Source organism: Brachyhypopomus gauderio, chromosome 6 (assembly GCF_052324685.1).
Source record: "Brachyhypopomus gauderio isolate BG-103 chromosome 6, BGAUD_0.2, whole genome shotgun sequence".
Taxonomy (NCBI): domain Eukaryota; kingdom Metazoa; phylum Chordata; class Actinopteri; order Gymnotiformes; family Hypopomidae; genus Brachyhypopomus; species Brachyhypopomus gauderio.
In genome coordinates, this window is record NC_135216.1 from 31,549,691 (window position 1) to 31,567,917 (window position 18,227).

The 18,227-nt window shown below is 41.5% G+C and overlaps 1 protein-coding gene across 1 annotated transcript in view; it reads left to right on the forward strand.

The window, feature by feature from the left end:
- LOC143516405 (uncharacterized) overlaps positions 1-18,227 on the forward strand; it is a 45,559-nt gene that overhangs the window by 10,822 nt on the left and 16,510 nt on the right. Inside the window, exons 10-17 of the mRNA XM_077007954.1 lie at positions 5,449-5,856; positions 6,077-6,499; positions 6,881-6,964; positions 7,552-7,644; positions 15,569-15,649; positions 16,649-17,062; positions 17,165-17,311; positions 17,624-17,907. Coding sequence (XP_076864069.1) covers positions 5,449-5,856; positions 6,077-6,499; positions 6,881-6,964; positions 7,552-7,644; positions 15,569-15,649; positions 16,649-17,062; positions 17,165-17,311; positions 17,624-17,907 — 1,934 coding nt within the window. The remainder of the gene's footprint in view (positions 1-5,448; positions 5,857-6,076; positions 6,500-6,880; positions 6,965-7,551; positions 7,645-15,568; positions 15,650-16,648; positions 17,063-17,164; positions 17,312-17,623; positions 17,908-18,227) is intronic.

The following is an 18,227-nucleotide window of genomic DNA, read 5'->3' on the forward strand; positions in this document are numbered from 1 at the left end:
GTGCCTTTCATCAACCCGACAGTCCTGCTTCTTATGAACCTTGCAATGATTGTCATAAGGAAAACTTTACAATAAGTAATTTGGATTTGAAATAAGACACTTAAATAAGTGTTAAGCAGTTGCAGAGGGACTGAGACCAAGAGGTCCAGATTTTGGGTTCAGTGGTGCTGAGGGATCTGTGCCCACGGTTGAACATCAGGGCAGTAAGGGGTTGTAACGTATGAACCAGGCAGAGATCCAAATGTGGAATAATGCTGCATTTATTGAACATGCAACAAGCACCAGAGGCGAGTAGCAACAAATATAAACAACGGCACTGAACACCGGAGTGTTCTGGGGGATGTTGGGCCGGTCGGAGGTCATGCCATAGAGGAGGGCTAGAGCAGGGGTTCTCAACTGGTCTCGGCCCGGGACCCACATATTCTCATTGTCATTAAGTTGCGACCCAGTTTTATAGAATACAAATGTTATAACAAACTAAAAGGGTAAACAATTTGTGGTTACCATGGCAACAAGATTGGTTCACATGCTGGGCTTCAGACAAAACTCCATACAGTAGGTCCTAAAAGGAAAACATCAAGCACCAATAACTTTTTCTAGGTGCCATAATAATAATATAAAACTAATAAGCATTTCAACACTCAGATCAGGTCAGCTGTTATTTAGGATCTCTGTCATCCAACATGCCTGATGTCTTTCTCTTCCTTGTAACTGTGGTTAGGTTGGTTTCATGTTCACATTTTCGAACTTACTGTGTGTTTACACCGAAAGCGATAAAATCGCTCTCCGTCGCCGAGTCGCCAGCATCGCGTCGCATGGGGTCCAACATCACGCCGGCATGCAGCACGTGACAGATATGCAAATCACGTTTTTAAAGCAGGACACAGTATTTATTTATTTTAATATATTGATGACAGGACACACGATTATAAAGGAGTGCGTGTATAAAACATAGTGTGTGTATAAAACACATATAGTATATAAACCTAAAATGTTTATGTAATTTTTTTACTTTTTACCCCAGACCCGAAGATCAAACAGGAATAAAAAAATCATAACCAATAATAGGGTAGACGCTAATTTATTGCAGATGTTTTTTAACAAATGAACAGTATTCCCTCCAAAAATAAACATTTTGTACTGTAAATAAACAGGGACACATCGTAAAGTGCGGGACATCCAGAGACATCCACTATCAATCTCTCCTCCATTTTGCAATCGGAACAATTAATCAGTAGGAACCAAAGTCAGAGGTGCGGTTTCGGAGGAGGGTGCAAACATACTTTCTGATTGGTAGTCGCCACCGCGCATCACTGCTGTGTTAGAAATTCTGAAACCCTTAAATGGTGAGCACAATAAAAGTCAGAAGCAGTTGGGTTAGATAATAAAGTAGAATGATTTATTTTAACAAGGCATGGATTAACCCTGAGATCTCCGTTACAAACACGCCAGGTGTCTGTCACAGAGAGAGCTCAGAGACCCTTCTCCAAGAGATCCCTGTTACAAACGCACAAGGCGTCTGCAAGAGAGAGCTAATTCCCCATTCCGAACTCTCATCTTTTATATGTGTAATCATCAATACACACGGTGCCCACGAGGTGATCAACCAAAAGTGATTGGACAATACATAGAATGAATAACACTGATTTGACAGATGCATGTGATGCATGCCCCCTCCATGCTCAGCATCCTCGTGATGTCATGACAGCCTGAGTGTCGCCGTAGTCCCTTCCAAGTAGAGAGTTGGCATCTCCAGCGAGGTCAGTTTAGGAACACCAGAGGAACATCAGATTAGGCCTCAGCTGAGGCCAGAGAACACACGCACAGACATCTGAGGCCTACTGAAGTCACCAGAATGGCTTCAGTGCCATGATCAACACACGTATATGTAAAAGATCTCTAACACCTATCCCTAATGTGTTTAATATATACTAAGAAAGCCTGACCTAAATGGAAATCACCAAATTTCCACCACATTTGCATAAAGTTGAGCCGAGCTCAACTTGTTCGCGTCGCTCGATTCGCTCACTTCGCGCCACTCACGGTCGCGTCGCGTCGCTGGGTGTCACTCACTCTCATTAAAAATGAATGACTTCCGGTCGCCGTGTCGCTCTCGTCGCTTCCGGTGTAAACGCACAGTTAGACATGTTATTTTAAAAGTACTACTGTCACTGTCTACAAATTACCTTAACATGGACGAAAGTGGCAGTCGTAAAGGCCCCAGAGCACTGCACACTCTTTTTCTGCAAAAATTTCAATAGTTTTTAAACGATCCTTCATAAGATAAAAACAAGTTTGTTACGATTAGCCCCTCCTACTGTGTGGATGCAGACGACGTAAACACACGCCCAAAAGGGAGGGGTCGGGGACCGTAACGTGACAGACTCCCCCACCAAGGGCACTACCCGTCCCGGGGTGCCAACAGGACCAAGTGCCCCGAACCCACATCGATGGGCGGATCCGAAGCGCTCAGTCCTGCGTCTGGGAGATGACCGCCCTCGGTGGAGAGTCCGCCACGAACAGCTTAGAACACCCTACCTGGGAAGACCAGGGAAAACACGTTAGACACACATAAAACACGTTAGACAAACATACAGGCATGTTAACGAACACACAGACAGGAACGTTCACACACAGAGGCACGAGCGGGAAAGGGGATTAGGCAGACATACGGGAATACTCACGAAACACAGGTACAGACTAACATGTAAACGGCGCCCGGCTGGCGGATGCTCCTGTGGCCCTCCTGGTGGGCACGCTACCGGCTTCTGTGGAAGCCCTCGGGGGGCGTGCCGTGGGGTAGGTCAGCCGACCCACCCTCTCCCTCCTCCAGGATTTTCAGTCCTCCAGGATTTTGCTCAGGCTTCCTGGATTGTGTTGATTCCACTAATTTTACCTGGATTGCTAATTAGAAAATTTAGCAAGCTTGAGCAAAATCCTGGTGAGGACTTTTAATCTCTGAACCTGGAATTGACACCACTAATATTAAGTGTGTCCTCTTATGGTCCTCTTATGGTTATGATATGATGGGGATTGTGGGATTGGGGTGATATTATGAGGATTGTGGGATTGGGGTGATATGATTGTGATTGTTGGATTGGGGTGATATGGTTGGGATTGTGGGATGGGGATGGTATACATTTAAAGGGATAGGAAAAGAAGAACCCAAAAGGGAGACAAATAAGAAAAGGAATAAAAATATATTTACATTTTACATCTACATTTACGGCATTTAGCAGACGCTCTTATCCAGAGCGATCACAGAATTCATCCTAGGTAATAGTACAGATAGGCCAGAATTCAAGATACCATTGTGTCAGACTACTACTAAACTACAGGAGTCAATATCATTACCTAGTTTTTAGCAAGTTAAATGTTTGCAAAGAAGCACAAATAGACACAGACATACAATCTAAGAACAGCAGCAAGTGCAGAGTTAGTGCTGTTAAGAACTCAACAAACAGGTGAGTCTTCAGTCTACGCATGAAGATAGCAATAGACTCTGCAGTCCGAACAGCTAATGGAAGATCATTCCACCATATTGTAGCCAGGATGGAGAATAGTTTGGAGCTTTGTCTTCCATGAGACTTTAAGCATAGCGTTTCGAGTCGAGCCAAGCTTGAGGTTTTGAGTCCACACTGTACAGACTGGCTTTTGACAATGGACATCAAGAGGGGCTAGTCCATTTCTGGCTTTGTAAGCAAGCATCAAGTTTTTATATCTGATGCGTGCCACTACTGGAAGCCAGTGAAAAGAGCGTAGCAGAGGAGTCACATGTGAGAACTTGGGGAGATTGAAGACCAGTCATACTGCAGCATTCTGAATTAGTTGCAGAGGTCTAATGACCCATAGAGGAAGACCTGCAAGTAGAGAATTGCAGTAGTGCAGCTTTGAGATGACTAGAGACTGTACAAGCACTTGAGTAGCTTCCTATGAAAGGAAGGGTTGTATTCTCCGTATGTTGCAGAGGAGAAATCTGGTCAGTTTTGAAACATGTTGAGAAGGACAACTTGTAGTCCAACGTTACACCCAGACTCCGAGCACATTCTGATGGTGTTAACAAGGTGTTTTCTGAGGAAACTGAGGTCGTTGTGTGGGTTTGGGGTTCCTGGAATGTACAGAAGCTCAGTTTTGCTAGGGTTGAGCTTCAAGTGGTGAGCAGTCATCCATGAAGCAATATCTGCCAAGCATGCAGAGAAACGCCTAGAAACCTGGGTGTCAGAATGAAGGAAGGAAAGAATTAGCTGGGTGTCATCAGCATAGCAATGATAAGAGAAATCATGAGACAAAATAACATCACCAAGGGAACGGGTATATAAAGAGAAGAGAAGATGGCCTAGGACTGAGCCTTGGGGGACTCCAGTGGAAAGTTTACATGGATTGGATGTGGATCCTCTCCATGTTACCTGATAGGAACGGTCTTCAAGATATGACTGAAACCATTTCCAAGCAGAGCCAGTCACACCGAGGCTAGAAAGAACAGAGAGGATGATGTTGTGGTTGACTGTGTCAAAGGCTGCAGAAAGATTTAGAAGAATTAAAACTAGTGCTGTCAATTCCAGGTGCCGCGATTAAAAGTCCTCACCAGGATTTTGCTCAGGCTTCCTGGATTGTGTTGATTCCACTAATTTTACCTGGACTGCTAATTAGAATATCTAGCAAGCTTGAGCAAAATCCTGGTGAGGAATTTTAATCGCGGCACCTGGAATTGACAGCACTAATTAAAACTGATGATAGCTTGTTAGCCTTGGCAGCATGGAGCTTCTCGGTCACTGCTTTGGGGCAGTTTCTGTTGAGTGTGCCTGTTTGAAGCCAGACTGATTAGGATCATGGAGTTGGTTCTGGGTGAGGAAGAGAGATAAGTGGTCATAGACTGCTCATTCCAGAGTTTTTAATAGAAAAGAAAGAAGTGATACCGGTCTGTAGTTGTTCATGTCAGAGGTGTCAAGTGTTGCTTTTTTCAGGATTGGTACCACCCTTGACATCTTGAACATGGTAGGTACATGACCTGAAACTAAGGAGTTGTAGATGATTGCTGAGATGGAAGGAGATCTCTTGACAAATTCTGAAAAAGAGTGGAAGGAATAGGATCCAGTGGGCATGTAGTAGGATTGCTGGAATCAGAAGTTGATGTATCTTGTCTGAGGAGAGAGGCGAGAAAGAAGCCAAGGAGTTGAGTGTTGGGTTAGAGCTGAGGCAGCAACAAAAGCGTATTACAGATTCACCTGCACATAGTCACATCTGCACATAGCCACACCTGCACATAGCCACACCTGCACTTAACCACACCTTAAGGAACGGACTTTGAGAAGCGCGAGTTCTGTCACTTCATACAGGAAGAGGAGAAAATAGGAGGAGTGGCAAATACAATTTTACCCTTTTGGACACCTAATGATTTTTAATGAGCTGTAGTCTGTTACACAACTTAACATGGTTGTTCTTCTACAGCATCCAGTGAAGATGATGTCACAATTGACCCTTGCCACTACTATGATGTCATTGATGACTACTGGAGGAACGAAATCGAACTATACAGTTACTACCGTGGTCATGATGACACCCTAGTTGAGTGGGAGGGCTGGTATCGGCTGTTCCTCCAGGGGAAGAGCGCTCATTTGTCTGAGTGGTGTGTGAGCTACATGACATGTGGTGGCTACACTGCACTTGTACTTGGTGGATCTCATCCACGACTAGAGGATGGAATTGTGACCAGAGAAATCTACGGCTACTCTAATGGCCAGTGCAACAACCATTCCAGGTCTAACCCAATCCAAGTGAAAGCCTGTCCAGGAAATTACTATATCTACAAACTTGTCAAGCCAGATATATCGATTCCAATGCCCTCATATTGTGCAGGTACAGTAATACATTTACTTATGTCAAATAAATCTTAAGAAGATTCCAGTAACTGCAGTGTACTATAGTAATAGATGTAGCAGTATTCTACATTTTTTAATATATATGTAATGTAAACAATATAAAAAAACATTTCCAGAGAAAGCAGTACTAAAAATAACTACAACTGCAACATCCAGACATGCTTGTAAGGCCCCTTTGTTTTGTGTGTTCCCACCAGTGAGCTTTACTTACCCAAGCAATGACCCCTGTTATAACTACAATGTGTTGGACCAGCCGTGGAGATCCATAAACAACGCAGAACATAACAACTACTACTACTACTCCTGGTGGTGGTGGTGGTCTTGGTGTGACAAATATACCGGCTGGAATGGCTGGTACCGTCTGCACTATGATGGAAATGATATCCAGATGCCAGACTCCTGTGTTAACCAGGGCATGTGTGGCACAGACATCCCTCTCTGGCTCAACGGTTCTCGCCCCCAACTCGAATACGGAGTGGTCGTTCAGCAAGTGTGTGGCAGCGGGAACGGTGACTGCTGTTTTTACAAATCTTTCCCAATCCAAGTGAAAGCTTGTCCTGGAAACTACTATGTATACGAGCTTGTGAGCCCAGTCACCTGTAATTCAGCCTACTGTATTGGTAAGTAGTTTGCTTTCTCCACCATCTACCACAATGTGAATGTGAGCTGTGGTTCAGGTGGGAGTCAGAATTCCTTTTTTCTGTTTTTATTTTTTCTATGACAAATGTATCAAAGGTTTTGCAAATAATGAGCTGTAATATTTATCATATCCAGCTGTGGGCAGATCCAAAGTGTATAGCTGTTGTGTTATAGCAATGTGTTTTAAAACACTGTTTAAAGACTCATGCAAAAAGTCTTCAAATGCTAAGACATATCATTGGTGGCTATGCAAAAAAACAAACAAATGTGTTGATGGTATGTGTAACACAGTAAGATTGTATTATATATATTATATTCTGATATATAATACATTTTTCTATATTAAACTGCTTTCATTACAGATGTTAACACGATTTCACCAGCTAACAATTCTGAACCAAGAGGCACTACAGAACCAACCTCAGTGGTCACCACTCCCCCTACTGGTAAACCGCTCACATATTCACTTCCTCAACTGAACCCGACATAATTTTTATAAAGTAAACAATAAACAATTACAAACATGTTATTTAAGTTTACTTAAAATGCATCATTTTTGAACAATGTTATTAATCTCTGTTGCTTTTCTGGTGTTGATATTGATGAAGGTAGAGACATTTGTAAGTAGAGAGTGACTCCATTTACATGTAGTTCGGTGAACTATATGCACCATAAACACAGCAGTCCAGTGTCTGTATCTGTGCCCATCTACAGTACATATTAATGTGAACAAAACTGTGGATATAGGAGGAAATTCATTTAATTTAAAAATGACCGTACACATGAAACGTATTTGTATTTGTATCTTACATTTGAATTGTAATGTTCACTATCCTCCATGTGTTTAACATCTTAAACCTGCAGCTGTATGTACTATGAGTGTGGCTTTATTTAGTAGTTTACAGAAGTAACGATTGAAGGATGATTAGTGATAAAGAAAGAGAGAAGGGGAGGGAGAGAGAGGTGCATGACATACACACGGAATACTGACTGCATCAGTTTTATTTTTCTCAAAGAAATTCATTTGAAAAAGTTTTCATTACAGGTGACATTACAACAACCACAGCAGGAACGCCAGCTCCCATGCCAACATACACTACTGGGTTCACTCCCAGTACCATGAACGGTAAATTGCTCACAGATCTCATTTCCTTGAATTATTTTCAGATTACAAAGACATAAAAATAAATAAATTGATAACTTTTGGATAATATCAGTAAAGTCTTATGTTTGATCAAAAAGACCAATAGTTTGGTGAAGTCATTTTAGAAAATGAGATAATAGCTTTCATTGTTTTCCCTTGGTGTGATTTGATAATAGTATACTTAAGTAGGAACCCCTCTGTATTAGGAACACCACTGTATTAGGGACGCTACTGTATTACAAACATTACTGTATTATAAACTAACACCACTGTATTAGAGACGCCACAGTATTAGAAACCCCTTGCAGGTGTTCAGTCTTTCACCGATGAATCACACATGCAACACTGGGATTAGCGGATTAGCCGTCATGTCCCCTTGAGCAGTGTTGAGTTTCTGCTCACGATATCCTGCACACCAGTGTTAAAGAGTACTAGTGAGCAAACATTATTTGACTGATAGGCTGTTCTACAGTACACACAGCAGTGATATAATTGTTGCTGTTGCATTGGCATTAGTTAAATGCTGCTAGGCTGTTAAATGCTGCTCACACATTTAGACTACCGTATTTTCCGGACTATAAGCTGCTACTTTTTTCCCTACGATTTGAACGATGCAGCTTATACTGTGGTGCGGCTTTTCTGTAGGTTTTTCTTCACCCGTCAGGGGGTGGAGCAGAAAGTGAATCAGGTGGTAGGTCAAGGTTGTAAATCAAAGAAGAAAGTGCTCAATTTCATTTTGCACATGCAAGCAGCAGGCAGGATGGAGAAATTATTTCAAACCAACATGCGTTGTGCCAAATTCCAAGTCCCTTTGTTTGCACATGCATAAAGACGCTACAGATGATATTAGGGAGTTACAGTGACTATAACTTAGTTCATTGAGCATTCTAGTTTTATCCTAACTAGATATTTAGACAAAATACTGCTGTAATACTGCGAAGTCGTGGTTAGAGGTGAACTTCGGTATAGCCAGTGTGTATTTTATTTATAATAATTAACACCCTTGAGCCAGTGTGGCTTTGGACATAGATAATGCCATGCCATTTGCTGTGATGGATAATTAAAGTCTAGCTCCTAAGTGTGCATAGAAACATAAATCGACAATATAATCTGTAGCGTCTTTATGCGCGGATAAACGAAGGGAGTCGGAATTCGACACAACACCGGCTGAAAGCCAAAACTGTCGCACATGAAATGCTACAGGCACCATTCAGAAACTGATCAGTTCAGTTAAATGTACAGTGAGTCCCCGTTTAACGATGGGGTTAGAGACCAAAGGTCCGTCGTAAAGCAGTTTTCGTCGTTAAGCGTGACCCTAGATTTAGATACGCTTTGATCGTAAATTCAGTATAGATAAAACCAACAATGTTCTCGTGCGTGCGTACAGCGTGAGAAAGAGCGATCGCGTTGCCGAGATGGACTGTGGTGGAGACTGCGCTGCCTCAGCTTATCATACACAACACTCCACTGTGCTGCCACTGCCCCTCCGCACACCACGTGAAATTAAAAAAAAAAAGTCGGTCGTAACTCCGGTCCGTTGTTAACCAGACAATCCAGATCCGGCCCGCGAATTGATGATCTATGGCCCCCTGGATGATATTTAATTACTATTAGAACCGGCCCGCAGGCCACAGCCGCCCGATGGTGTTTTGTATGCACAAACACTACATTCCCCACAATGCAACGGTAGCCCGCGAAGTCACTGCAGCGTACACAAGCGGCGAGGGTCCGCGCGGCATATATGTAATGCTGCAGGCCGGAGCCCCGGTGGGCGTGGGTAAAGGGCGGAGCATGTGTCAATCATTTTCGAATGCAGCCAATCAGATACTAGACTTTCGTTGTCAATAAATTTTTATTAAGCCAATTATCAGCCAGAGTTAGCTGTCAATCATTTTTTACTGCAGCCAATCATCTTAACAGATCTGCCAAAAGAAGGCGGAAACTGCACGGAGAAGCTCTTTAGACAGAAGTATATGCCGCTCTTACACAAAAGTAGCTGAATAAAAACATTAGAAGAGCCATGACTTTAGACATTTTTAAATCAAAGTTTAAAATACTTCTCACTTATTTTGCTGGAACGGCACTTTAATGTTTTTTTTTGTAGAAATTCTGAACTTGTAGAAGTTCAGATGTGACCAGCAATGGAGCGCAAGTAAAAGAAGGACGCGATCACACAGTCTCATTGAAAATGTAGGAGTTAATGAATAAAGTGCACCAACGCAAAACCCGTGACATAATCCAAATAAAGTTTGAAGACCAGTATTTTTTTATATAATCAAGCATTGCTTTTAATCGTTATGGAGAGCTAGCTAGCTATCATATGCTCACCGTGTACATCTTTCGCCATGAGAAATTCGTGGGCAGAGTTTAATTACATCTTTGCGGGAGTCATTGAGTTGGATTAACTCTGATTTGATCAACTCTGTCCAATAACTCCAACACTCCATCGTCATTTGATTATATATCAAAACAATACTAGTCTTCTGGCTGATAATTGGCTTAATAAAAATTGATTGGCAACGAAAGTCTAGTATCTGATTGGCTGCATTCGAAAATGATTGACACATGCTCCGCCCTTTGCCCACGCCCACCGGGGCTCCGCCTGCAGCATTACGCTTCTCCCGCGCGGCGAAAATGACGTAATCGCAGTGGCTCCGCCCGTGCGCGAGGGCGTCGCACGCTGTCGATTCGCAAGGTCGTGCACCTCTCGAATTTTGTAACTGCGCGCACCAGTTAAACTTAATTAAGTTAAATATTTATACATATAGTCGAAATGATTCGAAATAATTCGCTTTTTTATTCACATTATTTAATGGTTGTTTATTTTCAAAACGCCCAATCTTAACGTCTTCACGTTCTCTCATGTTTCGTCCTGGAATTACAAGAGGCTCGTATTTGAGAACTGTTCAGTCAAATATTTGTTGTGAAACGAAGTCGTTACAATTTCAAGCATTTTCAAGTACTTTAGCCTAAATTTCAGCACTTTTCAAACCTTTATTACTTTATTCATTTAATGTACAGGACATGTTTTCTTTGAAGGAAGCTTGTTTTTATCTGTTTGCTTGTTGAAAAATGTTTTCACTTGAAATTACTGACAGATCCATAAGAAAATATTGCTTTATTCATTTAAGCATTAAATAATATACACTGTTTTAGGTTGTGGTTCAATAGGCTATGTGCAGTCATTTCAATATGTTTTAACACTAGAAGCGCCAAAGCTCCGGTCATTTGACCGCTGTGACGTCTACTAGAAGCGCCGCCTCTGGTCGACCTAATTATACCTAGAAGCGCCGAGCACCGGTCACTTGACCGCAGCAGCACAAAAAATAATATCTTTGCACTGGATCCAATTTCAGAACCCTCCTTTCATGACTTTTCCCAGAATTGTCCTTTTAATAAACTAGTATTTTTACATTGTTAAAAGAAACCCTGCACATGCTAGTTTCAATCGATTTCGCTCGTATCTCTGTAATATTGTCGTCGTCGCCTACACTTCAAGACTGTGATTCTCTTTTCTGCCAGCGGGTGTCGCAAAGATTCGTATGTCATTTAATATTTAGTATAACTAAATAAAGATCAATAGTTTTCAAAACTAAATTATTCAAAGTTCAAACTGATTATTGTGTAAAGACAAAACGGAATTCGTCCGTTGAACGAAAGTGAAAGTGTTTCACTTTCCAAAGTCTTAAAATATATACTTTATTTATTAATATTACTTAATATATACTATATATAAGTTTACATCAATGGTTTTCAAACCGTGAGAGCGTCTTGCTTTGCCTAATAAATGCTTTAGTAGTTTGCAGGAATTCTGCAAATGGTAATTAGCCTACTTATCAAGTCAATATCTCAAATAAATGATCTCTCGGGTATAATCCCTCTTCGCCAGGGCTAGCTGTTAGATACATACATTATGTATGGCTGCTTTTGACACACTGGCATTACAAAAGAATTAAGCAGAATGCAAGTTACGTATGTAAATGCATACCTTTGCGAGCGAAACTGAGATGATGGCATGGGCGGTGCTGTTATGAACACTTTATTCACAATAGCATTCATGAGGCAACGTGAGCTATAGCCTAAATTCGTCGGGACGCGGCTACACAGTTTGAGTGAAAACTCTGCTTGGGCGATCGAACAGCAACACAGTTTGCTTGAAAGCTCGGTTTTGGCGTTTGAACAGCAACATAGTTTGCGTGACTCCTCCGCGACTCCTTGCGACTGATAAATTTGCTATGATCTCGGAGATATTTGATAAATTTGTGAAAAACAGTATTGCTTCTTACACGCCCGGTGAGAACATAACTGTTGATGAGCAACTGTTCCCAACTAAAGCTCGCTGTCGTTTCACTCAGTACATGGCCAATAAACCCGATAAATTTGGGATTAAGTTCTGGGTGGCCGCTGATGTTGAAACAAAATATATGTTGAACGCCATTCCCTATCTAGGAAAAGATGAAAGCAGGCCGGCTGGTCAACGGTTGTCTGAAAATATTGTGTTGCGTTTGATGGAGCCTTTCACGGGTAAAGGAAGAAATGTAACGACTGACAATTTCTTCACTTCATTGGCACTTGCAAACACCCTTTTGGCGAACAAAACCACTATTGTTGGTACGATGAATAAAATGAGACGTGAGATGCCCCCATGTACACAGGCACAGTCTGAAAGATTTTCCACCAAGGTGTTGCGGGCTGGAAAAATAACTCTAACGATTTACCAGGCAAAACCTAAAAAAAATGTATGCATCCTGAGCTCAATGCATCAGACAGTTTCAATTGATAATGGCGCAAAGAAACTGCCTGAAACTGTTTCATATTACAACACGACTAAATGTGGCGTTGATGTTATGGATCAAATGGCACGACTGTATTCGGTGAAGGGAGGCACCCGTCGTTGGCCTGTCGCGGTTTTCTACAACCTCCTAGACCTGGCTGCAATAAATGCACATATATTGTTCAAACAGTGCATGAACGTTAACCTGAGCAGACGAAGGTTTATTCTCGAGTTGGTAAAGGAGCTGTGTGCACAGCAGAAAATGGCGAAAGCGGCTAGGGCAGTGGCACAAAAGCGAATTTTACCTGAAGCTCCTTGCCCGCCCTCAAAAAGAAAACAATGCCAAGTCGGCAGATGTTCAGGGAACAAAACGTATGACATCTGCCAGACATGTAAGCGACTGGTCTGTGGCAAATGTGCAAAGACTGCACCTAAGCTGTGTTTTGAATGTTGAGTTGTGTGAAGCTGACACACAAATCAAAACAAAGGGAACTTAATTTGAGGTGGTGAACGAAACTTATGCAATATACGCTAAAGAGAGACGGGATGCACCCGTTGTTGGCCTGTAGCTGTGTTCTACAACCTCCAAAACCTGGCTGTAATTAATAAATATTGTTCAAACAGTGCATGAACATTAACCACAGCGGTGGAGGTTTATTCTCAAGTTCACAATTCACTACATAAATGTAACTTAATTTGAGGTGGGGAACGAAACTTATTTAATATACGCTAAAGAGAGATGGGATGCACCCGTTGTTGGCCTGTAGCTGTGTTCTACAACCTCCAAAACCTGGCTGTAATTAATAAATATTGTTCAAACAGTGCATGAACATTAACCACAGCGGTGGAGGTTTATTCTCAAGTTCACAATTCACTACATAAATGTAACTTAATTTGAGGTGGGGAACGAAACTTATGCAATATACGCTAAAGAGAGACGGGATGCACCCGTTGTTGGCCTGTAGCTGTGTTCTACAACCTCCAAAACCTGGCTGTAATTAATAAATATTGTTCAAACAGTGCATGAACATTAACCACAGCGGTGGAGGTTTATTCTCAAGTTCACAATTCACTACATAAATGTAACTTAATTTGAGGTGGGGAACGAAACTTATTTAATATACGCTAAAGAGAGATGGGATGCACCCGTTGTTGGCCTGTAGCTGTGTTCTACAACCTCCAAAACCTGGCTGTAATTAATAAATATTGTTCAAACAGTGCATGAACATTAACCACAGCGGTGGAGGTTTATTCTCAAGTTCACAATTCACTACATAAATGTAACTTAATTTGAGGTGGGGAACGAAACTTATGCAATATACGCTAAAGAGAGACGGGATGCACCCGTTGTTGGCCTGTAGCTGTGTTCTACAACCTCCAAAACCTGGCTGTAATTAATAAATATTGTTCAAACAGTGCATGAACATTAACCACAGCGGTGGAGGTTTATTCTCAAGTTCACAATTCACTACATAAATGGAACTTAATTTGAGGTGGTGAACGAAACTTATGCAATATACGCTAAAGAGAGACGGGATGCACCCGTTGTTGGCCTGTAGCTGTGTTCTACAACCTCCAAAACCTGGCTGTAATTAATAAATATTGTTCAAACAGTGCATGAACATTAACCACAGCGGCGGAGGTTTATTCTCAAGTTCACAATTCACTACATAAATGGAACTTAATTTGAGGTGGGGAACGAAACTTATGCAATATACGATACATGTAAATCACAGAATGGTGATAACGCTCGGTGATAACACGGTCGTTAGGACGTGGGATCACACATCGGCTATTCACCGATCAAACACCTCATTTGAAACGGCAACACAATACGGCAAGATAAAAAAGTGAACATTAGAGAGGACAGAGGCAACTATATTCGTGAAGCCATCCGTATCATTTTAATAATTTTGCGTTTTGTTACGCAAAGGTACATAGCCTACCTTTTATAATGATATTTTTGTAATTATTTTGCCTATTTATGCTTTTTGTTCTTTGTCTAACACAAAACATTATAGACATTTATTTGTAGATTTGTTATGTTCACCATAGCCTACAATTCACTAACATACACAACTTTTAGACATTAAAACTTGAAATGGCGTAACATTGAGTATACAAACAAACTTGCTTTAGCTCGGTCTACGGGCTTCACTTTGCTACTCTGAGTATCGAACAAGCTTTTTGTGGATGTGGGGGTGGAAGGCTGCAGCGCAGTCTGTTTCATTAGCAAGACAAAAGACGTGAACGCTTCACAGTGGGGGTGCGGGCCAGTGGGTTAGTGGTGTGGCGAACGAACATGATAATATAGTGACATATATGCCAACAGAATAACACACAGACAAATAAGCAAACTATTACACTAACCAAGCAAACTATTACACTAACCAAGAAACAAAACTGAAACTATATTTTGCATTTACGTTTTCGCACAAACCAGGAAATGCAATATGAAACTAAACAAAACTGACAATGGGAAAGCTACTGAGAACAAGGTCACAAGGCACTGATTCTAAAAGGTTTAGTCACATTAATTTGTTAACATATTGACGTTACGTGCAAATGTCACCATTACGAATATTTTGTTTGGGCGGCTCATTCTTCCTTTTGTGCAAAACGCCATCTAGCGTTAATTATGTGTCAGTACCAGCTCCCCTGTGTAAAGACTCAGCGGTCTTTTGACCGCCCTAGGCGCGCTTTAAGTAGGTGAAAACAACACGGCGCTAGTAGGAGGTGGTGAAATCGGTCAGATGACCGGCCCTCCGCGCTTCTAGGTATAAGTATGTAAATGAGGCGCGGCGCTTCTAGTGTTAATAAACATTGAACCAGTCCGGCCCTCGGCTTGTAGCAAATTTGGTTTTTTGGCCCTCGGTGTATTTGACTTTGACATCCCTGCCTTACATTAATATCTGAAAATAAATTAATCTGCAATGCCAATTAATGTGTTTCTCTACAAATGTTTTTGTAATATATACATGTACTGTTGAGCTAAAATATAGTATTAAGGAGTTTTGTTGCTGCACTGTAATTTTCTCTCTTCATTTTTGTAGTGTTTTTATACATTCTTGTACAGTAAAAATGTTAACACATTTCATCACAAAAATTGATTTCAAAATATTTTGATTACAGGTGACATTACAACAATCCCAACAAATATGCCATTTACCACACCAGCATTCACCCCTGTGGTCACTGCTAATGCCACTAACGGTAAACCACTCACACTTCGTATGTCCTTGGATTATGTCATTTTACAAATACATAAAAATGACCTTAATATTTACCTTACTAGTTACCTCAGTAAACACTTATGTTACAGCAAAAGACAAGTAGCTTGTGGCTATCCTTTAGCAAACTCAGATAACAGCTTTACATTTTCTCTTGAGATTTTGAAATTAGTATTTACTTAATTTACACAACAGTATTGGAAACACCATAGTAATAGGAACTATGTTTCTATGTTTCTAATACAGTGGTGTATTAGAAACACCACTGTATTAGAAACACCACAGCATTAGGAAAGCCAATGTATTAGAAACACTACACTAGTAGAAACACCTTTCACCCAGCTTTCTCTACATCTGTAACCAGCTGGGGGCGCCACTGGTCAGTTCAGTGAGGAATTGATTAGAGGGGAATGTTGAACTGTTGAACTCACTAGTCATGCTTATGTACACGTGTCATATAGAGCTAATTCCATCTGATGTGTTTAGGTCCAGTTATGTGTACATACGCATGACTAGTGAGTTTAGGTCCAGGTAGATTTTCTAATGAAGCAGTTTGTGTGTTAATGTAGACTACATATCAGGACACACTGGAAACATTTGTCAGTACTTTGATAACAATCTTTGACAATCTGCTGCATATTTGGTTTTATAGAATCCAACTATTAAGTGACAGTCTGCCCTCTTATCGAGTGAGCAAACAAATTCTACATTTAGCCATGACCAATAGTTTCTATCAAACTATATTATAAAAACACAGCTAGGTCTAGATCAGTTTGTCTTTCTGACAGTAGATAATGTTCAGTTGAGACTGTTTCCATGACATGCTTTGTGTGTGGGTGGATACCCATCAATCAGGTATAATCAAAGTGTGGTGTGATTGCTATTACACTAAAATAAAATACAACTACTCTTAAAAAGGTACATACTGTTCAAGAAACATACAACCTTTTTAACCTCCCAAGGTGTTATGTTTTTATAACAGTAACTGTTGAGTTCCCGAGAGTCGACCCCTGTGAGACCTACAATGAGTTGGATGAACCCTGGAGAGCCACGAACAACACAAACCATTACCAAGTTTATTTCCCATGGGGCCAGAGTCCATGGTGTGACACCTTTACCAACTGGAATGGCTGGTATCGGCTTCTCTATAATGGAGCAGATGTCCAGATGTCAGATTCATGTGTTACTGAGGGAAAGTGTGGCACATATATCCCTCTGTGGCTCAACGGTTCTCATCCTCAAATTCAAGACGGAGCGGTCACACGGCAAGTGTGCGCGAGCTGGAACGGCAGCTGCTGTTTTCACGAATCCTCCATACAAGTGAAGGCTTGTCCGGGAGGTTATTACGTTTATCAGTTTGTTGCCCCAACCATCTGTTTTTCAGCATACTGTACCGGTAAATATTTTACCTTAACACAATCACCTTAGTTTTTCTTCAAATAAAGACTACTATATCAAAGAAGTAATTAGATTAATCTGAGAATGTGGGAATTTACAGATTTTGGTACCAGTACACCACCTACCACCCCAGAAACACCAACTACCACTCCAGAAACAAATACCACTCCAGAAACAACTATCACTACCACTCCAGAAACAACAGCAATTATAGAGCCCACCACCGTGTCCACCACTTCTGTTAATGGTAAACTACAGATATTTCCGCTGAGTAAATGTGTGATGCTTTGTAAATCGTCCAAACAATTACCTGCCTGTTTTTTTATGAATCAAATATTTGAAATGTGGAAACAGGTCTATAATGTGTTTTGAAAATGCAATACTGAGGAGACTGTCAGGGCTGGCTCGGATGCGACTCCTCCAGTCACCACAGGGGGGTTTTGTTCTTTGCAGAGTTTGCCAGCCAGCCAGTTACTTCCCCAAGCATCTTTAGCAACTAAACAGTAAAAAATGCCCTTCACATTCACCTGTTTAAAGTTTTCTCCTTTTCTGTCTTTAGCAAACCTGGACCCCTCCGAGAAGCTGTCACAGCCCAGTGCCACATGCTCTGCTTCAGGGGACCCCCACTACTCCTCTTTTGATGGGCACAAATTTGACTTCCAGGGCACTTGTCGATACATTCTGGCAACTGTATGCAATGATACTCAAGGACTACCGTATTTCCATGTCTCAGCAAGAAATGAACCATGGAATGGACTCCCAGTTTCCATCACTGTTGACATTTATGTCATTGTCTCAGGATACATGGTACACATGTCACGTAACATGCATGGTGCTGTCAAGGTAAGGAGGAATTATAGGTGGTAGCTTGAAAGATTGGAACCGAAATAAGAAATTGCCAAAGGGAGATATTTTTAATGCAGTTATTGTCAGGGCTGGCTCAGATGCCACGCCCTCTACCTCCGCACGGGGCACCCGAGTCAGTCCCAGACTAAATCGGCATAATCAGCAGTGATTCGTCTCAGCTGTTTTATAGGCTTCTTAAGGAAGCTTGTGGAGACGAATCACTGCTGAATCGTTTTGGTCTCTTGCCGTTGCGCTTTCAGCCCGTCTCTCTCTCTGTGATATTGTTACGTTTCAAGGTGTCTCGCCACCGCTCTCTC